This window comes from Mus musculus, chromosome 9, assembly GCF_000001635.26.
Source record: "Mus musculus strain C57BL/6J chromosome 9, GRCm38.p6 C57BL/6J".
In the NCBI taxonomy this organism is placed as follows: Eukaryota; Metazoa; Chordata; class Mammalia; order Rodentia; family Muridae; genus Mus; species Mus musculus.
This window is the reverse complement of record NC_000075.6, coordinates 105,666,495-105,689,330: the sequence shown is the minus strand read 5'-3', so window position 1 is coordinate 105,689,330 and position 22,836 is coordinate 105,666,495. Positions and strand designations below refer to the sequence as shown.

Sequence of the window (22,836 nt, the reverse complement as noted above, 5' to 3'; positions counted from 1 at the left end):
ATCTATTTTGTATGTTTACTTGACAACTCCAGACAATTCTAGCTTAACTATGAGGAGATGGAAGACCAACACACACACACACACACACACACACACACACACACACGCACACACACACAGGTTTTGAAAGTTGAATGGAGACATAATTTTGAAGTTGACTTGTTTTGACAGTGTATGCATGTGGACATGGGCCAATGTAAACTCTTTATTGCAACCCTCTGCTCTGTCTTCCATGTGCAAAGCCGCCCTTTTAATATGCTATGGTTTAAGGCTCATCTGTTTAATAAGAGGGCTTCAATGTTGTGGAGTTAGCAAACATTTACCCTAGAAATGGATGCTGGTTTGGGAACATGGTTTTGGCAATCTGACCTTTGGGACTTCGATTTCAGCGCAGCAGTGTCTGGGTAGACTGGCTGGCCTGGGATGGCTTATGCCAGAAGGTTGCCTCTGGCCTTCTAAAGTGGTTTGCCTGGTCTGGTAAGAAGCAGAGAGTGACCCTTTCCGGTTCTGTCTTCCTAAACTCACTGGGAAACTCCAGTTCTCCATGAGTCAGGCTCGTGGACTGGGTTTGCTGTATAGAACTTCCTGCCAAGCTGTTTCAGTCGATTTTTGGTCTTTCTTCCTTGCTTTGGTCATTTATTATTTTTTACTAATCTATATGTTCCTTAGACAGGAAGAGAAGCAGCAACACATACTCTCATGAGTTAGACTTGGTCCCTTTACCCCACCGGGCAGCAAGCGTTGGGCTACAGTGAGCGGCACAAAGCAGGACTGGTGGAGCTTGGAATGAAACTGAAGTGAGCTTTGGGATGTAAGAAAAATCCCGAAATCTGGGTTGAGTCTCAGAGCCCAGCCCCTCAAGTATTCTATGGTGGCTTCGCCTTCCCATCCCAATCTTTCTTCTTAGAGTAGGGGTTATGCTCAACAACTAAACATCAGAGTGGCTCTGTGTTGAGGCCTACCACCCAAATCGTACCTCAGTCTACAGCTCGATCCCCAGTTACCAATGGCGCAGTCGGGCAGAACGTCACTGTCTTCGGGAAGGAAAGGGAGCCATGTGGGGGAAGTAGGCTACTACCACTGCCGGCCAGAAGAGCGTATTCAGATCTTCTTCTCTATACCCCTGGTCAGGAAATCTGGGGGGATGAGCCACGTGCAGTAACTTTTTTTTAACCCTTTGTGCTGCCATTCCTGGGGCAACTGCATGGCGACAGCCTCCTGCGCCTTCTGGGAAGCATGAAAGCCAGGAGTGACAGTCAGTACTCAGGTGCAGGTCAGCTTCCTGTATCCTCACGGTGCTTAGGGGCTCGGGAACACTGTATGTTTCAGTACAGGAAACTGCGGGGCAGAACTTAAGAGGTATTTGAAACAGCAGGGACTTTCCTAATTAACTTTGGTTGCGTAGACACTTTTCTACTTATTGTTGGAGATACTTTGAAAATGTATTTTTCACCCCCTGTGTTAGTAAGTATAGTGCCTTTTGTAAAAATTGCTTGGTGATTAAAATTATTTTAGCATCTTGGGTCATATTTGGATCAATTGTACAACAGGAGGGACAAAAGTGTATAGGAGCAGAGTCCCAGGAGTCCTCTCCACTGCCTAGCAACAGCCCAGGTCAGAGTTCATCCCCTGCCTGTTTACTACCTAAAGAACTTCTCCAAAAAAATCCCAACTCTCAGGATGCTTGAATAAGAGTTTACTTGAGTTTGAATAGCATTTATAATAACAAAAGTGTGTTTACATAACGGCTTACAATCATTTCCATAGAAAATAAACTGGCCGGGTCATCTTCCCTTTTTACACTTCTCACCTGTTCTGTTCCATATGCAGCAAGCGCTCCCAGGTTGTGCTATCTGGCCAGTTCTTCAGAGATGCACATGAAGAAAGTCACCATGCCTACATCCTTCCCCACTGTGGCTGGGATTTGCTCAGCCATGAAACAGTAACAGTCACTTCAAAACCCACGTTTGTTCTCTAGAAGTCCTTCGTGTCCTGAGCTATGGTACATTTCGAATTTTACAGCATTTTATACAAGTCGGCAGGACTTATTTCCACACCTTCACAATTCCGTCTCTAGAAGCAGTCACAATGAAGCCCTGAGTGGTCTGGAAGGTGGCAATGTCTGTGATGATGTCATGATGTCCCACAGGCAGAGACTCCGGGCCCCTCCGAGGGGTATCATCACTCGGTCCAACCTTCTGCTTATTCTGAATTTCCTGTTTAGTGGGTAGAAGTCAAAAACAAAGGCCTGAGGTTAAACCTGCGCCTCATTCTCTCTCCCAACAGCATGCCCACGACTAGGGAGTTAACACCTCCTTTAAGGTCATTATGCCACAGAGTCCACAGTGACCTGGGTTTCCAGTCACCAGACTGCAGGCACAGACACTTATAAATGGCTCAGTATAGTTTGCATGCATATTGATATTCTGGCATTTTTAAACCTTATGGGATGCCTGCTCTGGGTAGAACACCTGCTATTTTCTATCAATAACATATGCTTTGAAGGGCAATGGCCATCCTAGGACCTCAGTGTCCTGCTTGTTAGCTCTGTGACCCTGGACAAATGACTTCCCTGTCCCCAACTGTCCCCTCTGCAAAAGGAGAGCAGTAGGCGCTTCCTTGATGTCCTCCTCGTCCTCTCTCTACTGTGACAGGGTGAGGGAGGTGCAATGGCACACGCACCTGTAGCCCTGGAACTCAGAGGGAGGCGCAGGACAGTGACTGAGCTGTGGCCACACCCTGCCTCCATGCCCACTTGTCCCACCCAGAAGAAAGAAAAGCAATACATGTCTTAATTTCAAAGAAATCTTGACCTATCAATCTTGATCAAAGCTATTTTTGTGCCTACAAACGTGAGAAGAAACAAAGGTCCACACCTGGACGACCTCGGTGCCTTCTATTATCTTCTTGTAGTAGGAGACAGACGGGGAACCTGTACTTCCCGCAACAACATAGGACCTCTCTGGGGAAACCAAGTCCCAGAACCTAGGGAGAGGGAATAAATGGTAATAAAGTCTCCCGTGAACCAGGAAGAGATTTCTCTGGGGTCAATGGCACAAGGTCATAGCTGCCATGCTTCAACCCGAGGCACTCTTCATCACACTGCACCTTATTTTCATGTCTGAGCCAGCGGTCAGCAGGATAGGGTTTCCATCTGCAGGGCTGCAGTAGATGCCATGGACGCTGTGCGGTGAAGGCTTGAAAGACAGAAACACGTGGTCACATAAAAGACAAATGACAACATCATTTTTAGTACAAGTGAGTTAACTGTCAGTAGCTATACAAGCACTTCATCCATCAGGACACATAACCTGTGGAAATGGACTCTCATCTGTGGGGGAACTTTAGGATCGGCCAGCTTTGAAGGCCTGGAGGCGTAGCTCAGGCCAGAGCGCTTATACAGCATGAGCAAGGCCCTGAGCTGTCTCCAGGGTCCCTTCAGGCCAAGCATGGTGGTACACACCAGTAGTTCCAGTGCTCTGGGAAGAGGCCAGAGTCACCAGCTCAAGGTCAGCTTAGGCCACACACTCTGATCCTGTCACAAACAGTATAAAAACCATTACTTCAGGGCTTTTTTGTATGGGACCTACGAAAGGTGTGTGGGGGAGAGTGGAGGGTGGGGTTCTGGCCCAGCATTAACTCTAAACCTAGTTGTTTACCCTCATGGTCTGACCAGGAGCTATGGCTCAGTGCTACACACAGATTCACAGGAGAACCAGAGCCTGGGAAAAGATCAAAATTCAAAGAGTATTTTTCAGTGAATGTATATGGCTTTTCACACCGCCATGTAAAGGCAAAAATCCTAAGCCAGGGGAATCTCTGCATATGTAAGAGGACTGTAGTCTTCATTAATAGGCTTTGCCTAATTTGCATCTAAGGAGCTCCAATGTGAAATCTCAAACAGCCAATGGAGCAGACCCTGCAAGCGAAAGAGTTGGAAAACATACAGCACCGGTCACATGACTGTGCTATTAAGAACACAAATTAGATATAACTAAATATGTAGTAAAATTCATGAGAGATCATGCCGGATAAAATGCCTGAACATGCTTACGACAGAGGTAACTATTGTCCTTTGCAATAAACATGGGTGATATACCTGTAATTCAGACAGTGGCGGTGCGCTGCTGGCCCAGAGAGTCAGTCTCCTGTCGCCAGTTTCCATGTCCCACATGGAGACTTCATTGTTGCCCTGAACAGCTGAGAGACAAAGGCAAGAACAGTTAGCTCTTCCGTCATATCTCTGTAGCAAAGGCAAGGCCGCCTGTATCTATTTTCATCCTGCAAGAAATGCTAACACTCTTAAAATAACAGCATGACTTATCACCAGACTGGGTGAGTTAAAAAGTGTTCTTGATGGCCTAACAGTTGATATGTATACTGCACCCCAGCCAGGTCCTGAAGAGACTATGGAGTAGAATGGCAATCATACAGCTTTGCCCTCAGGAATGCACAGTACAAATGGAGAAAGGAAAAAGACGAGACGCAGGCAACAGCGTGATGACAAGAAAGAGAGCAAGCGCCGAGCTCCTCCTGCATTCAGGCCGAGGAAGAAGCAGCGCATCCCGTGAGCTGAGTCTAAACGTTCTAGCCAGGCCCAAAAAAGCTGGGCAGATGCAGCAGCAGGTGGCCGATCTCAGCAGAATACACTGAGTAGGCAAGAAATACATGCACAAAAGCTCAGGGTGTTTGGTGGAAGGATATGTGTGAGAGGGAGGAGAGGCCAGCGAGAAAAGCAGACAGAGAGCATGGCCCTGACACATCTGTGCATTGGGTAATGATGCTGGTGGGGGCCGCAACAATACCAGGACTTAGCTGGCACTATTCACTGGCACTGTCCTGGGCATTGGGAGAAAGATGGCAAACAGTGCAAGTGAATCCCTACTTCGAGGAGTTTTCACTCCGGTAGGGACACTAAATAGACAAATGTAACCGAGCAGCAGGGACAGAAGCAATCATGAGGCTGGAGCAGACAAGGGGGTGGGAGGAAAGGCTCCGGGGGTGACTAGCACATGACATGCACTCAAGTTTGGCCTGCATGAATTGCACTCTAGGCTCTTGTACTACTTGGCTCCTACATGTGTTTGCCCTTTAGCAATCTGAAAATAAGAAAATGGTCCCCAAATAGTTCAAGGTCCTATTCCTGAGAACCTGTAAATGTTGTCTTAAAAGACAAAGTGATTTTCAAAGATATAATTAAGGACCTTGAAAGGGGAAAATTATTCAGGAATATCAGGTGGGCCCTAAATGCAATCAAAAGCATGCCTGCAAGAGGGAGGCAGACTCGTGACCAACAGCAATGGGTCCAGGTGCTCTGCTCCTGTCCTAAAGAGAGGACGTTGGCCAAACGGTGTAAAAAGAGAAGCAGGAAAGTCTTACCAGAGCCTTTGGTGTGGCCCTTCGATCATGGCGGTCCCACCCACAGGACACAGCTCATAAGTCACCAAGTGTGAACAGCCTTGGTAGGGGAGAAAGGTCACCTAGTGCAGCCTAACTCTATCCTGCAAAAGCCACTGCCTGGGATTAGAAAATGGCTCAGTTGGTAAAGTGCTTGTTACACAAGCCAATGGCCCAAGTCTGATCCCTAAATCCAAGTAAAAAGCCAGATGTAGCGGCGCACATCTGGAATCCCCACATCGTTACAGCCAGTGGTCGGTGAAGACGAGAGAATCACTGGGAAGCTCTAAGGCATCTAGTCTAGAAGACATAGCTCAGCAACAGAGACAACCGTGACCCTGCCTCAAAAACAAGGGGAAATGACTCCAGAAAGTTCTCTGTCCCACTACCCCATACACACACCCACACACACAAATCACTGTTCCTTTCCAGGGGGGCTTTTCCATTCAATGTCTTTGTAAACTCCAATAACCAGACCTCCCAAACACCTCCTGCCACTCAACACATCTTATGTGATGCCAGCCTCTCTTTTTAATGGAGCCTTTAGAGAGACACTCTCCTTGGACAAGCTTGTCTTGTTAGAAGCCTGACTGGATGGAAGAGCCCACAGGTAGAACCAAGGTAGAGCTGGCTGTTATTTGGTATATGGTCAGGTTTTCCATTGCTATGCTCCTAGCTGAGTGACGCCAGGGTTTATTATAGCTCGGTCTCAGTCCACCATGGCGAGGAGGAAGAAGAGTCGCTCACGCCACGGTGGCCAGGAAATAGGAGAGGTGTGGGGCAGTTGTGCTGGCTGCCCTTCTCCTTCCCCTGCTTTGATTCTATCTGGAATCCACAGTGTAGGCTGTGCATGAGAAAGAAGAGGACCAAAGAATTACCTAAGATTATCAAAAGCTACTATCTATCAAGCTAAGTTGTCCTGCCTGACTGTGTTTGATGTTTCACTTCAATTCTTGAATTATAAGGTATTTTCAACCATACTTTACAGAAAAAAAAAATTTAATTTCAAAGATATGTCCCAGTGGCTGGAGAGATGGCTCAACAATAAAGAGCACTGGCTGCTTTTCCAGAGGACTCAGGTTTGAGTCTAAGCATCCACAAGGCAGCTTACAATAGTTCCTAACTCCAGCTCCTGGTGATGTGACACCCTCGATCACCCTCCAAGGGTACCGCACACACATAGTGCACAGACAGGCATGCAGGCAACACACCTATACACATTAAAAAGATAGCTCAGGCACCAGCACACTGAGTGGCCGGCGAAGGAAAGGAAGCGACTGTGAGAGACATGGATGCAGGTCAGAAAGAATGGCGACTGAGAGAGTTCACGTCTCTTCTTACATTTCTAGAAAGACCCTGGTGGTTCTAACAAAAAAATAGGGGGCACAGGAGCTTGAAAGAAGTGAAATGAAAGATGAGAGACAGTGGAAGAAGGGAGTAGAGCAGAAGGAAGGGCTGATGGCGTGGGTTTCAAACTTAAAACACAATGGTGAGAGCTTCCACATTAAAACAGAATCCAGCACACGGGTCAGAGGGAAAGCAAAGGCTCCCGGGGAGCAAGAGTCTCAGCGACATCATACAATGCAATCCCCACCCCGATGGCAGCCCTCATCTCACCTGCGATTACCCAGGACTGGTACAGGGGGTGCATGGAGAGGCGCCGGATGCGAGCTCTGGAGGGATGACAGTGACTGGAGATGGGCAACTGGAACCTCATGTCCCAACACGCCATGGCACCGCTGCTCGTGCCTCAAATTGAAAAGGCACAAAACCATTAACACGGAAACAAAGCACACAGCGCTCCATTTACAACAATGGCAAACAGTGTCACCTCTGGATGAATACATTTTCTTTAGGTCTTTGTTTAAGGTGGGGTCTCATTATGTCACCCTGGCTGGCCTCAAAATCCCAGAGATCCACCTAAGATTAAGAGATGCACAAACATACCTAGCCCCGGATAAATGGATTTTAGAATTGCCTTTGTCACTTCTGAAAAGGCTTTGTTGCCAGGCCCACTGTCAGAGGCCTGTAAATCTCAGCCGCTCTGGAGGCTGAGGCCTACCTGTGTTAAAGAGCAAATTCAAGCCTGGGCAACTTGGTGAAGCTGTGCTTCAAGATAAAAACTAAAACCAGGATTGTGGGTACAGCTCAGCAGTAAAGCACTTGGGGTTGTGCACGATCCCAGTATTGCCAAGAAAGGGGAGGACAAAAGGCTCTGCTCCGATGAGGCTGTAGCCCAGCTTCATAAGCACCCACAGTGGCCAAATAACAGTAATAACATGCTTATCATAATGCAATTACAGTACTGTCTAATGAATGCAAATTTAAAATGAATAATTCATTAAATACTGACATTGTTATTAACTGCCAAAGGCACCCGCAAAACCAGATGCGTTTGAGAGGATGGGGCTGAACGTGGTGAGCCGGAGCATTCAGACTGCCTGAAGAGCATAGAGCATCCCTGATACCCACAGAGAAAACGGTTCTGTGTGTGTCATTAGCTTCCAGTCATCTCCATGTGTCCTCTGTTCCAAAACTCTCTGCACACAGGCATGGGTGCCCAACCACAGCAGAAAATGGGCTGAGCACCCACACCACCTCCCCCATGGTATTTTACTGCTAATGAAGAATGGACCCTAAGGAAAAGACGGAGCAGCTGAGCAGAGCAGGAACACGTGTTTGGGTTGCTCTCCAATTCCACAGGAGAGATGGACAGAGGGCAGTTGGATCTCTCCATGTCCCTTTGCCATACTCCATGACAATGACGACCATAGCCACAGTGGCACCACTGTCTCCTTAAAGCTGCTCAGGGTGCCCATGACATCTTTTTCCTTTGCACACCTGCTAGCTACGCACTATCCAATGTTATGAACTGCTCTGGATGCTGCCATCTTCCAATATATTAAAATTAATACAGGAAAAGGTAGCTATTTAATGATGATGCAGTATAAACTAAAGAATCCAAAAATCTAAACTCAAGTACAGAAACCCTTCCCTCTTCTGGGTATACGGGGAGAAGAAGCTATGGTATTTCCAAGGAGCAGGTTCAAAGCACTCTGTAAGGGAGGGGCTGGGATGTAGCTCAGTTGGCAGAGTGCTTGCCTAGGATACAAAGTCCTGGTTCCATCTCCAGTACCACAGGAGCCAAACGCTGGGAGATAGAGGCAGGAGGACCAGAAGTTCAAGGTGACTCTCAGGTACTTTGAAACCAGCATGGATGCATTAAGACCCTGTTTTAAATACGAAAGAAAAAAAAAAAAACCCCACACAAAACACTGTGGGAAAAATATGACTTCTGAAGAAAGGGAAGGGGGAGAAAGGAGACGAGCAGTGCTAAGGGCAAGCGGTGTAGTTTCTTAGAAGGAATATGCTTTAGTGACAGAATTGTCTCTGTAACTGATGACATACAGAACTGTCAGTATAATTAATGTATTATGTATTTCAATTACTGCAGATTTTAAATATTTTTACCACAAAATATGTAAGGTGACAGATTTCATAATTACCTGATTTAATCATTTTATCAATATAAGCATGTATCAAAACATCACACTGTATCCACTAGAACACAGTAGTGGTACTGCAATTAAAACCAGAATTTTCTTAAATCAGTAATCCCACTCACCAGTATACACCTGAGAAAAATCAAATTAAGAGTTCCTACAAAAACCTACTTGTAAATGTTTATAGCAAATTTATTCAGAAAAGCCCCAGACTAAAAACAATTCAACCATCCAGTTAGATAATGGCTGTGCAGTACACAAATTATCTATTAGAAAGTGAAAAATAACTTAAAACTCTGAATACATGAAGACAATGGAAAGCCTTATAAACCATGTTTAGTGGAAAAACGTGCACTGTGCACTTCCATGTCTGCAAAGGGCAAGGCACAATGGAGACAGACACTGGATGAGTGGCTTTACCCTGGTTAGACAATAACGAATGCCACTGAGGCTGAGGCGGAGGGGAGGCCCTGGCTCATTGCTGCTGGGAGTACAAATGGAACGGCCACTCTGAAGTCAGTGTGGAGGTTCCTCAGGGCCAAGAACTAGACCTTCCATTAGGACTCAGGTACACTAACCCTGGACAAATGCCCAAAGGACGCTACACTATCCGACACAGACACCTGCTTATCCGTGTTTCCTGCTGCTCCACTCACAGTAGCCAGGAAATGGACACAGCTTAGTTACTGTCCACTAACTCTTGAATGGACAGAGAAAATGTGGTACCTTACACGATGAACTTTGACTCAGCTGTAGAGACAACTGGAATTAGGAAATGTGGAGGTAAATGCATGGACCTACAAACATCCTATGTAAGTAACAAAGATCAAGTGCTTCAATTGTGCTGCCTCAGGCAGGCCACCATGCTGCATTGCATGCCTAGACCCACGCACATGGGCAGGGTAAACTGGACTCAGTTTTTCTTTTTTCTTTTTTTTTTTTTTTTTGGTTTTTCGAGACAGGGTTTCTCTGCAGCCCTGGCTGTCCTTGTAACTCACTCTGTAGACCAGGCTGGCCTCAAATTCAGAAATCCGCCTGCCTCTGCCTCCCAAGTGCTGGGATTAAAGGCGTGTGCCACCACGCCCCGGATTCTTTTTGTTTTTTTAAATTGGGAAGGGTTGTTGGGAGTGGACAGGGAGAAGGGAGGTGTGTGTATGTTCAAAATACTTTGCATAATGTATGAAATAATCAAAGAATAAGCACTATATTTTTAAAAAAAATTAAAAACCTTGTTAAAGTCAATTTTCAGAAAAAAATCGCTTGTATTCTGTTTGTGACAAGGGTCACATAGAGTATATACTTCTCAGAACTCAGAAACGCTTCAAAAACACTAAAATAGATGGGAGATAGCAGGCACGTACAGCCTTAGGGGAGACGGAGCCAGAAGTGGTAAAGCAGAAGTCCGTTGCTCCACTGTGACAGAGGCTTTCAGATCACTAAATCTCCAGAGCAGCCTTTGAAGGAATTAGTCCTGTTAGAAGATGAAGATCCTGAGACTCAGAGTTAAGGAGCTTGCCTGAGGTTCCTGGACTTTAAAACTCTTGTCACTCAAATGGCTGTTTTCCTTAAGGGGGAGCTTCCCCAACAGCACGGAGAACACCAGCAACTCTTAATTGCTTCAATGACTGTAAGACGGAGGCTCACTGCGAACAACACTAAGAGACTTCTGTTTACGATGCTGATTTTACCCTTTCTCACAATGCTTTGTGGTTGTTTAAAATACAGTCTCGTGTACCCAAGCTAGCCTAGAACTCACTATGCAGCTGAGTGCCCCTCACTCCTGATCATCTCTCTTGCCTTTACCTGCCAACCATGTGACTACCACACCCTGCTCAACTCTAGCTTTGATGCTGCCTTGAGTGTGGGTCTAGAGAGGACGGCCAGGGCCTTAGGCGTACGAGGTAAGCACTGGGCCATACTCCCAGCCTTACATAAGCCTCCCTAATGAAAAGTAAACTGTCGGGCACTCTACAGCACAGTAGCTATGAACCATGAGGAGGTGGGAGCCCTCAGTAAAGACTCCGGAAAGGCTGGCCTCCACAAGATGCTGCTTGCAGGTGGCGGCGGCATGCGACACAGCGGCTGGCATTCGACACGGCGGCTGGCTTACCTATGCACAGCCAGCACTGGTGGATGTCCACGGCAAAGGAAGTGATGAGGCCTGACTTTAGGTCATGCTTTAATGTCCACGCGTTGCTTGAAGACCTGAGATCCCATCCAACCAGAGAGCCATTCACCGTGGCATAGGCAAGAACGGACTGTGCCCCGGAGTTGAAGTGATGCATGTCCACCACACAGCCATCTTCCTTCTGATCCAGAATCCTACAGGGACACACAAGCAAACACTCAGGCTTTTCCAGGCACTGAAAATGGAGTGCTGGTTTCCACTTAGGATAAACTGACAATCTATCCTTGGCTAAAAAGGAAAATGTGGCCAGTTGGAGCGGCATGGCCTTTAACCCTAGCACTTGCGAGGCAGATACAGTAGAGTATGATTTCTGTGGGTGGACAGTTAACCTGATCCCAGACAGCCAGAGCTGAGGCCCTGTCTAAAAAATAAATAGATAGAAATTATGTGACCTCAATGAGACAATTATAGCTGGATTTTTTAAAAGATAATTCCAGCCACAGAAAAGCTGTAAAATGTTCTATTCACTTTTTATTCAGTTTTTCTTCATATTGCCATCTTATACAACTATAATATTTATCAAAACTAAGAAATCAGCCTCAGTGTTAGGATCACAGGCATGCACTTTTATTTGTGTTCTAGAGATCTGAACTCAGTGGGTAAGGAGTTGCCACCCAAGCCTGACACCCTGAGTTTGTTCTCCAGAACCTATGGGAGAAGGAAGAACTGACTCTTAAAAGTTGTCCTCTGACCTCTATAAACCCCACATTTTTTTGGTTGTGAGCCTAGCCTTTAACGGCTGAGCCATCTCTCCAGCCCGACCCCACATTTTTTTAAGCAAAAGAGTTATTAATACAAAGTAGTTATTTGTCTCTGGAATCTTTAGGCATAACATTGGCTGGGGTGGATGGCAGTGCTCACTTTAACTTATTTTACATTATGGTTAATCTTTAAATAACTATTAATTTATTCATAAACAAAACCAGTCAACATTTTATTGTAGAATGATAAGCAAATCTTCATCTCAAATATATTACCAAATAGATATTTTAGGGTCAAACACTGGGACATGGGTTTCTTGACTGATGAACACTGGCTGTGTGTGCTCTGGTAGGCAGACAATCTAGCTAACAGCTGTGTCACTCAGGAAGATTCCTGACTAAGGTGATGGGGTCCAGGGCTGCCCCTGTGCACTCTAACAAACTGCAGCGGCTCTGCCCTCTAAAGCTAAGCACATCCGAGTGTTCTGGGTCAGAGGCAGTTTCCCGCACTTCAGGGCTTACGAGAGGGATCGTACAACAGAGCTCCAGTTGGCCCACACCACACTACGGTGTGGGAGGGGGGAGCTACCACACAGTGCACTATTTGTAGAGTGAAAAAGATGGCAGATGGTACCTGCTTTGTAGAGGGTGAATTTTAGGAGACTTGGGTAACTTAGACGCCTCAATTCCAAGAAGCTGGACAGCACCATTATCAGATGCTATGGCCAAGTAGTGGGAGCCTTGGCAAAACGTTAGCGTCTTGACTCGTCCTCCAATTCGGCTGTACGTGAGAATAGACCTGAGTGAAAGAAGAAATACGAGACCATTTCTGAAACAGCCACAGCCAATGCTGCTACCCTAGTCATACGGTTATTAACAAGTTATTACTGAGGCCCATTTCATCCCCAGGATCTCTAAGAGTTGGCACACAAACCTCCTTTTTTCAAATGTCCATCTTCAAGCACTTCTGTCCTATTACAGAGCCTGAGCTGCCTGCCCCCAAGTCCTGAGCCAATCAGTTCTCCAACGAGTGCAACAAACACCTTAATCCCATATCCGTCAGTTCTGAGAAAGCTCTGACTTCAGAAGCAAATTTCTGTTACCTGTGCGACCTCTGTCATGACCTGTGCCTTGGTTCGGCATCCACAGAGAGTACCTTACCTCAAGGGGATCAGAGGAGAGGCCACTGAACCATCCCCACAGGCAGACGTCCATCACAGTATTCAGCCCCACACACACGCTAAGCTCTCAAACCGTCCCTCATCCTTCCTTACCTGCCGTGTGCTCGCTGAGCACCTGACGTAAAGGGGGCCCGCCTCTGTCCACTTAACCTCTGCCTCACTCCTCACATCACTTCTAAGTGTCAGCGTGGCTTGTGGAGATGGCCTTATCTCTCCATTACTCATTTACTGACTTGGTTTTAACCATTAACCAGTGGACGTCGTCAGATGCATCTCCAGGCTTTACAGAGACCAGTGTGCAGCTTCTAGCCTTTATGCTGTATGCTGAACTAGCCCTGCACCCCTGGAGGATCTGCGCTTGCTCTTGTGTGTAATACTTTTCAGACTACAGTCAGTTTGGTGAGTTTATGAGGATTTTCACATCTATACTGATGATGACACAGGTCTGTGTAAGTCCCAGGAGATTAACATGACTATAACGTCAAGGTAACACCTGCTCTCGGACTGAGTTCAGAAGTGCCCCCTTATTTCTTGGAAGCCCTTTTGAAAAATGATTATAATTCTTTAAATGTTGAGTGGAGTTCACCATGAAGCCCTCAGCAGGGTCTTTCTTTGTGAGATTCACTGACTGACTCTCTCAATATATCTATTTCTTCTTCAATCACTTTCAGCAGCTGTGTCTTGCTACAAAGTTGCCCATTCTGATCTAATTTTTGGCACATAACGATTTACAGTAGTTTTTTTTTTTTTTTTTTGACAATAATATCCCCTTTCAAAATTCTGCTTTGGGTAATAAGTCTGTTTTCATTGAAAACAAACATTGCTCTCATAACATGTTTCCAGCTTTGCTCCTCTTCACAGAAACAGCTTCCTGTTTTCACGTTCATTCCCGTGTTCCCACTATCTCACGTTCATTCCCGTGTTCCCACTATCTCATGTTCATTCCCGTGTTCCCACTATCTCGCCTACTTCCTCTTTAGTCTTTTCCTTCCTCTTCCTCTGGGCTAGGTCTCGCCTCCTCTTGCTAATTTAATAGAGCTGAACTGCTGGTCTCAGATCTATACAGATTAACACCTACAGGTAGACATGTCCTAACACGCCTGTGGCCGTGCCCGCACCTGTCGGGACCCTGTGTTTTCATTTTCATTAGGCTCAAGGTCTTTCCTTTGAACTGCTAGCTATCAGTGACACGGTGCTTCATCTCCACATCCCTGGGAATCTCAAATCCGTCTCTGCTGCCAATACCTGATTTCTTTCCACTACAGTTGGAAGATATACTTTATGCACTTCAGTGTTTTTACATTTATCGATGCTTCTTTTATGAGCTAATGCATGGGGTAGTCTGGAAAATATTCCATGTACATGTCAAAAACCCTGCATTCTAGTGTTGCTCTCTGTCAGCTAGGATGGCTTCTCAGCGCCTGTTTACGGCTTCTATTTCTGTGCTGTTCTTATATTACTGGTTCTATCCACACTGAAAATGGGATCTTAAAGTCTCCTGCCATGGCGGTTAAGCTGTCAATTTTTGCTTCACGTCTTTTGTTAGGTGCTGGTGTTTATCACTGCCCTGCCTTCCTGATGGATTGGGCTTTTGTGGGAAATTGTCTGTTCCCAGGAGAGTTCCTCTGAGCTCCTCTTCCTTACCACTCCCTGGGCTGTGAGGTTGGTCTTTCTGAGCCTTTCCACCCATTCCTGCCTTTGAATTTAATGTCTCTTTCTGAGTAGCAGAAAGTGACCACGACTGTCTCTTTCTTTCTTCCTTTTGCCTCCTGATCAGCCCCCGTGGTTGCTGATAGGGACAACCTATGTCTGACATGTTTCCATTTATTCCTGGTCTTAACTGGGTACTTTCCACTGCTGCCTCCTTTTGTATTCAATAATTTTTTTTAGAATAGCATTTTAATTTCCTTGTTTTTGAATTTTATGTAAAGTTTCTAAGCTTTTAAGAAGTTACAGAGAAATATAGTTAATACCTTTTTTAAAATTAAATAACGCTAAATTAATTTAAACACACAAAACTCTGCTTTAATATTATAATCTTCTCTCTTCCCTCTGGTCAACTACTGTCGTGAAGGATTTTAATGTGCTGTGTTATAAGTCCAGGGTAAGTATTGTTAGGATCAAACAACTTTCTTGGAGGTTTGAAATTCCTACAAAATGTTGCTTTTTAAAAAAAAAAAATCTATACAAAACAAAAAGTAAAAAAATAAAATAAAATTGCTACATACACCTATGTTTCTTTTACTGGCTTTTCATTTATATTCTACTTAATGCAATGCCAAGAGAGAATGAACACAGAAACAGGTATACTGTGAAAGCACAGAGCCCTTTAACCAGATACCCAGCTAACTCCCATCCTACTGGGCTGGTAAATCCAAAGCAGACGTTTATGTTACTCTAGAGCCAAGGGTATTTGATTTGATCTCACTTTAGTTAACCATGCTCAATGAACTGATAACAAGAAGAGCAGCAGAGCATCGCCTACACCTTTTCAATGTAGATGAGATTCACTCTGATTTATAGTAGGTCTTCCTGAAGAACCAATTAGGCAGAGAGCAAAGGGAAGATGGAAGACTTAGGCATGAGTGACAGAGACGGGGCAGACAGAGGAGGAAGAAAACCTCAAGCAAGGGAGGAACCGACATATGACGTCACCCAAACCTCATAACAACCACGCTTATTGCATTCACATTCTGGGCACTCAGACTCTTAAGGACACTAGTCACAAATGACAAGGTTCCAGAGCAATGGAGTCCTGAGGCTCCGATGCAGCAGCTTGGCCCATGGTATTGTCACTCGTGTCACACCCAGATTTGCGCAGTGGCAGTATCACAGCCAATGAGGCTTATCCGAGGCGCGACTATTGCTAATTGAAAACTCGTGTCACACCGTTTGCATCTACTCAGCTATCAACACACACCCACAATCTGGTCACTCACACTGTCCACGCTGCTGCTACCCTAGCGGCACCACGCCCAATCCCTGCAATCACAGTGACGGGCATTCCCACTCTGTTGCCTTACCACATTTACCCTGTGTCAACTCAGCCAGAGCCATTCCTACGGCATTGGAGATCTCAGCTCTCCTGTCACAGCCTTCCAAAGACCCCCTCTCTCTCAAAGTCCAAGTCCTCACAGGCCCTCAAAGGCTACAAAACTGGACCCTTCCACTTCTCTCCTGCTTGCTTGTTCTGCTCAGGTTACACAAAACTTTCTGTCAGGTCCCCACCCCACCCCACTCGCCCCAGGACACTGCCCAGAACATTCAACATTCCTGTGTGGCTCTTTCTCCCTTCTTGCAATTCATTCTTTGAATCCATGTTTCTCTGTAAGGCAGTGTCTTATAGACACTCCAGCCCCCACCCATGTTCCCCAGCCCCTGCCATCTAACAGGATTGTTTCAATACTTCACTCATTTACAGCTTCTGCTGTCTCACGTCCCCCCAGATGGCCAGCCTCTGGTCCGCACAGCCCTAAGCAGCTCTGATACAGAGAGAGCATTCTGCAAGCACTGCTGACGTAGCTGGATTGGCTGGCCCGTCACCACCTTACCGCGTTGTGGTGGTCTTCCCCTCCATCTTCTGGCTGTTCCAGATCTTCACTGTGCCATCATTTGAACATGTTGCAAAAAGTAAGTGTTCATCAGAGACTCTGATGCGATTCACAGCAGATTTGTGCTCATGAAGATGTGCAACTAGCAGCCCTTTAGGACGCCACCCTGAGAAAAAGCAAAAGGATCTTAAACTGTGGCTGAGAGATACAATATCACCTCACTTTCTAGCTACAATCCTCAACTACGAACTTCAGGGCACTCATAAGAACTAATCAACAGTCCCCTGGCTAGGCCATCCAGAGGGGTCTACTGGACCATGACATAGGACTGACTAAGATACCAGGGTAGCAATTAAGTACTGCTCAAACAGCTTCAAAAAGACTCTACCTCGGGGCTCTTTTCAGTTTCTGAGAGACATAGCAGTCACTTATTCCTCAGAAAAACCTTGACTGCTGATTTAGAGGCATGGGGTGTGACCATCCTAGCCTAGACAAACAGCTTGAAGGCCACTTTCTAAGCCAGAAAGTTGCAAAACTCCAGCCTGACATTAGAGTGACCCAGGCAATGGATGGACTTCACAGAGCTTTCAACTTCTCAGCTATACCATGGGGACAGATCACTTCACTCAAGAGGGTAGCTATGTACATAAATAACATGTGTGGGTCCCACACTGCCCCAGGCCATATGACCCAGATGTCAGCTGGGCATGGTGGCACATGCCTTTCGTCCCAGCACTCAAGAGGCAGAAAAGGCCAGCCTGGTTTTTAGAGCAAGTTCCGGAGAAGCCAGGGCTACTTAGAGAGACCCTGTACCAAAACAAAACAAAACAAAAGAAGCAAAACACCCAGACTGCTGATTTCTGCTTTGTCTACACTCACGTCTTCTACAGTACAAACACACTAGAATGAGGAGTTACAGCCTCAGAATGTACACATTCCTAGTACATTTTAAATGGCATCTATCATTCTCTGTATTTTATTATGCATGTTTTCTCGTGTATACACATTATGGGACGAAAACTCATGTTTCATCCTGTAGTGAATGCCTTCTGTGCCCAGCACAGGTCCCTGCATACAACCAGCTTCAACAGTTATACACAGCTTGTGTAAACGAAGTTTAACATTTTATACATTTAATGTTGCTTGATTTTAAAATAAACCAAGAAGCTCTGCTGAAGATCAGGCCTACTGTGGGGGTTACCACTGTGTCCGAGGGGTTCAGAATAACTGCTTACCAAGAGGCAAAAATGAAGTTTAGATTCCTGCCAAATGTGACTTACGCGACATTAAAAACTCATTTCCCATTGGACTGCTAAGTCACCCAAGTGGGAAGGCAGGCTGAACCTAACTGCTAAGAAGGATGCACTCGGTGAGAGGTTCCATGAGGTCTGCATGCTTTACAGATTGGCTGAGTGTCTTATACACTCATAGCTCAAGTGTGGAGAGAAGAAAAACACGAGAATTGAGCAGTCGCTGTGCACTTCTGTGCTTACCGAATAAAATGTGTAACTCCATTTACGTATAAAATGTACCTATGAAGAGAGGATCATAAAACAAGATTGTGTGCAGTCATCTTGTTATGTTTTCAAGCAGATCTGGCAGGTAAGTGGCATTAGCTTCCATCACAGAAATAGCTAGAACATTCCAGGATACTCATTCTGATAGAAGCATCTGACTACGCTCTGCTTAGCACTTCAAAATATTTTCTAAATCTTTAAACCTTCAAGCGGCTTCAACCAGTACTTCCCGAGTCCACATCAAAGCTCATGGGAATTCCTGTGATCTTTGCAAAGTCTAAATGTAAATACACTATGCAGTTCTCAAGAGTTTTAAAGATAGTTTATACTATTACAGCTTAAATATTAAAACTCATTAATTTTTTAAAAATCTACACACAGAGAATCAAAGAGCAGCTCTGGCGCACTGTACAAAGCAGCTGCTAGAACAAGGGGACCACACTCCAACAATCACTCCACTTCCTTCCCATCCCCACCGAATACAGGAACTATTTTACCAAATTCTTTTAGTTTTGGTGTTTCGTTTTGTTTTGTTTTAACGTCCATGTGTGTTTTAGCTGCATGTCTGTACACCAAACACATGCCTGGTGCCCAAGGAGGTCAGAGAGTAAGTTGGAGCTGCTGAAACTGAAGTTACAAGTAGTTGTGAGCCACCATGTGGGTGCTTTTAACTGCTGAGCCATCTCTCCAGATCATTTCATCAAACTCTTAACTGCCGATAATTAGCTAAATGCTGGTGTTGTAAGTTATTCTTATTTCCAAAAGTCTCCATGTTTTCTGATTGTCCTACCTTTTCTTAAGTAATATTAATCAGAGAGCAAACTCTGTACTAATTAAAAGCAGGGGTTTACCCCCAGAAGCCAACATCTCCTTGATGTTTAAGGAGAGCACCATGAGAGTGCGGAGGGGCACAACTCCATGACTGCCCTGCCTCTGGCAACAGCCAGGAAACAGGAAGCACAGAGAGGCTCAATTAAGTGACTGGGCTGCATGGGATTAAGTGGCATTCAAATCTAAGGCCCCAGGTCCACAGACAATGACTTCAGGATTCTACCTACTGCTTCTTGCTCTGGGCTTCACAGCTGAGCTGCTCTCACTCCCTGTCCATTAAAGTCCACACTGCCTTGTGCAGGCTCAAGAGCCCTTTCCAAGGCTCCTGTCAGCACAGAGGTTCGGGTGTCAGAGATTTTCACGTGCCTCCCTAACCAAAGCTTGTCATCAGAAATGCTAAAACTCCTAAACTTCTACGCTGAGGGTTTTTGGATTTTTGGATTAGGGATGCTTAATCTGACTCAGGCTTGGGCTCCCGGCAAAGGGACAGGGACACGGCCCTCACCAGGTGGAGGTGGCTTGCTCTCCCACTCGGCATTCTCCATCATCTGCTTGGCTATGCGCTCCGCGTTGCACTGCTCCCTCTTCTGCTGTATGAGCTGCTGAAGTTCAGTCTTGCACGTGGTGATGCGGATCTGGTAAGTGGACGGCAGGACCGTGCTACTCACAACCGGGATCACAGGCTTCTTACTTGGGATGTGAGCTGCTTCTGAGACCTGAGACACAGCACAGGTCTCTGTGTCAGAGCAAGGTGATTTCAGAAAATGTTCCCATGTTGTATCTGTCCATTATAGCAACTTCTCATCCTTTAAAAAATACTAGTAACTCAGGCTGAAAGAATAAGTGGGATTTCAACTGATCTAAGTCAATATCTTTTAAATTAAATATTACTGGTGGGGGTACAGCTGTCTTAAATTACAAACTCACTTCAAATACGTCCAAGCCATTATATTTAACATGCACTGACAATTTGGAAATTCACCCCCAAATATTTTTGCTTTTTTGTTACATTAAAGGAAGAATAAAAATATTTTAAAAGTTTTAAAATGTTCTCTAGTCTAGGTATGATCTTAGTTTTGGTTTTTAACCCAGCTTCAGTTTGCTTTGTTGGCAGTGTCTCAGATGGGTGACCTTCTCCGTGCTTAAGTAACTGGGTTTCTCTTGGCTATAAAATATAAGCCAGTCAGAAGCCATCTTGATTTCTCTATAGCACACAGTCTTTTACATACAAGACAGCAGAATAAAACTCAGACGTGAGGATGACGACTGCCCACGTGACAGTCAGTACCTGTGGAGACGTTGACAAAGGGACACAGATACCAGCAGAGGACTCAGAGCGAGGTGGCTTCCCAGGCTGAACAACCTCATGGTCACTGGTTTTAGGCAGGGCCTGTGGGATATTCGGTGGCTCCAATGACCCAAACATGCTTTTCCACTCTTCATTTACATTGGAGTCTTGTTTCACATGTTTCCTAGCTATGAAAACATATTTGGGAAAGTTAGTGTGAAGGTAAAACCAACATGGTTTATTCTCTATTTATAACAGAACACGATGGACCCTACTTCTGTGTGTTCCTTTGCAGCTCTATGTCCCTGTACACATGTATGAAGATACGGGTATGCCTGTACACAGGTATAAAGATATGGGCCTGCTCAACTTATAACCTCAGCATATAGAAGTGCTTAGTCACCTACACCTGTGCCGACACTAGGAACTGTCCGTCTATGCTCATCCAGGTAGGAAATGGAGGTTTTCATTTGCACTTATTTAATTACTTACATTCGGTTTATATGTACTTTGCCTACCAACTCCATGCTTAAATCCTTCTCCCTTTTTCCTGTGGAATGCTTGATTTTTTTGTCTTACTGATCTTTATGGGAGCTTTGTATTTAAGCCATTAAATTAAGTTGCAAATACTTTATCCTAAAGCTTACTTCAATAAAATTCATTTGCTACCCTCAAATATGATATAGGGACAGGGAGAATCTTAAAGGCATATACTCCACAGTGAACTATAGCAGCAGCAAAGAGTGTGCACAAGATCTTATGAGCCTCACACAATCTATGTCAGTGGTACACGGATTGATAGTTCCAGATATCTAGTTGCCAAATAACTAAGGATTCTTTGGCCTCTACTCTTTTGTATTTCATTATCTTAAATTCATTGGGCATTACTTATTAATAATCTAGAAACTTGTATCTGGCTTTACACAGGCTGGACTTGAGTCAGCAGCTTAGGGATTAGAAGACAGCCCCCGAATCACCCCTTCCTCAAGAGGCGCATGGTGTACAGGTGGAGAGGTGGGAAACTGGCCTTCCCTAGGCACAGAGCTGTGATCTAGGCAGGTGCCCTGGGCTCTCAACTGTGGCCCCATCGCCCTACTCTTCCTCCCCCGTGTCCACCTACTAAGGAGCGGAGTCACTGCATTTCCGTGGGGAAGTGGGAAGGGTATTTACTACTAATTAACTGAAAACCAGCCGTATAAAACAGCTAAGAATAGCAAGGTGCACACACTGATGTACTCACCACGTTTCTCATCTGGTTCTTGTTTGGTTTTAACAAGATCAACTTGTCTCCCAGTGATGCCTAAGGCGGCCAAGTCGATTACACCTTTCTGGCTGCTGTCGTGGAGGTGGCTCTGGTCTACCGCATTAGCTTTGGCTCGATTTGATTTCATCATGAAGTCCTTCAGTGCCAGAAGTTTATCTTCCTCTTCTTCAGTCATCCCCTAAAATCAAATTAAACCAGGTATTTTGGGTTGATTTCAAAGAAAGAAACAACAGGTCGCAGGCTGACTAACAGATGAAGGTTCAACTCCAACTTAAACTGAAAAATGAGAAGGCTATGCAGGAAGAGGAGAGAGTGGCCGCCGGCTCTTCCCGAGTACTCTGCATGGGTATTTTCCTCATATTAGCTTTACACCGCCAATTTTGTTGACCATACTGTATCATAGGTTCTATGACTCCAATAAGGCAAGAAAAATGTGATAAAAACAAGTGAGACGTCTGCTGTTTAACAACTACTTCACGCATTATTCACCTGGGAAATACAGAAAATCAAAAGAAACACCCCAGAAAACTATTGGAATGAAGACGTTTGTCAAGTTTTTTTTAAAAACAATATATTTTAGATTTCTTTTTGTGAGTGTTTTGCCTGCATATTGAATGCATGTGCAACACATGCATGCCTGATGTCCATGCAAGGCAGAAGAGGACATCTCTTGGAACCAGAGTTGCAAATGGTTCTAAGCTCCCACGTGGGAACTGGGAATCGAATCCAAGTCCTCTGAGAGAGCAATAGGTAACCATTACGGCTGAACCATCAATCTAGCCCTTTTATGAAGTTTTATAATGTCCAGACTGAAAATTCCCTATCTGCTATACAAAGAAAAGAAAAATTTAATATAGCAATTATAATTGTATTTTTAAAAAAGCAAACATAGGACTAGAGAGCTGGCTCAACTGTGAAGAGCATTTGCTGCTCTTAGGAGGACCCAAGCTTAGTTCCCAACACCCTCATCTGGTAGCTCACTTCTGTGGTGGTTCTAACATCAGTTCCAGGGAACCTAGTGCCCTCTTTTGGCCTCCACAGCACCTGCACACACATAGCCTACAATCATTAACAAACAGAAACACACACATAAATAAAAAATAATAAATAGACAAAATTTAAAAATAAACACCCAGGCTAGACATGGGGGTTCACCCTGTAATCCCAGCACTCAAGGCCAAAGACTATAAATTCAATCTACTGGGCTACAAAGACATCCTGATTCAAAAAAACTAATCAAACACTCAAAATATTCATTATAAACAGGAGAAAAAGCTGTGCAGCACAGCCCACAGGACATCACTGAGGTCAGTTAAAGACAACCATAAGATGGGAACACACACCACACCAGGGAGCAGCAGACATAACATGGTTGGTTCTCTCTTACAGGCTCTACGCGCAGTCTGAACCAAGGC

The 22,836-nt window shown here is 45.1% G+C and overlaps 1 protein-coding gene and 1 pseudogene across 1 annotated transcript in view; one reads left to right on the top strand and one right to left on the bottom strand.

Moving 5' to 3' along the window:
• Positions 1–1,675: 1,675 nt before the first annotated feature.
• Positions 1,676–22,836, bottom strand: part of Pik3r4 (phosphoinositide-3-kinase regulatory subunit 4) — a 44,661-nt gene continuing 23,500 nt past the window's right edge. The window contains exons 10-20 of the mRNA NM_001081309.1: positions 21,398–21,599; positions 20,158–20,345; positions 19,375–19,585; positions 16,522–16,687; positions 12,424–12,588; positions 11,011–11,222; positions 7,015–7,146; positions 4,100–4,200; positions 3,109–3,197; positions 2,877–2,985; positions 1,676–2,216 (exon numbers count right to left, since the gene is read on the bottom strand). Coding sequence (NP_001074778.1) covers positions 2,046–2,216; positions 2,877–2,985; positions 3,109–3,197; positions 4,100–4,200; positions 7,015–7,146; positions 11,011–11,222; positions 12,424–12,588; positions 16,522–16,687; positions 19,375–19,585; positions 20,158–20,345; positions 21,398–21,599 — 1,746 coding nt within the window. The 3' untranslated portion in view covers positions 1,676–2,045. The remainder of the gene's footprint in view (positions 2,217–2,876; positions 2,986–3,108; positions 3,198–4,099; positions 4,201–7,014; positions 7,147–11,010; positions 11,223–12,423; positions 12,589–16,521; positions 16,688–19,374; positions 19,586–20,157; positions 20,346–21,397; positions 21,600–22,836) is intronic.
• Gm22720 lies at positions 15,780–15,866 on the top strand (annotated as a pseudogene).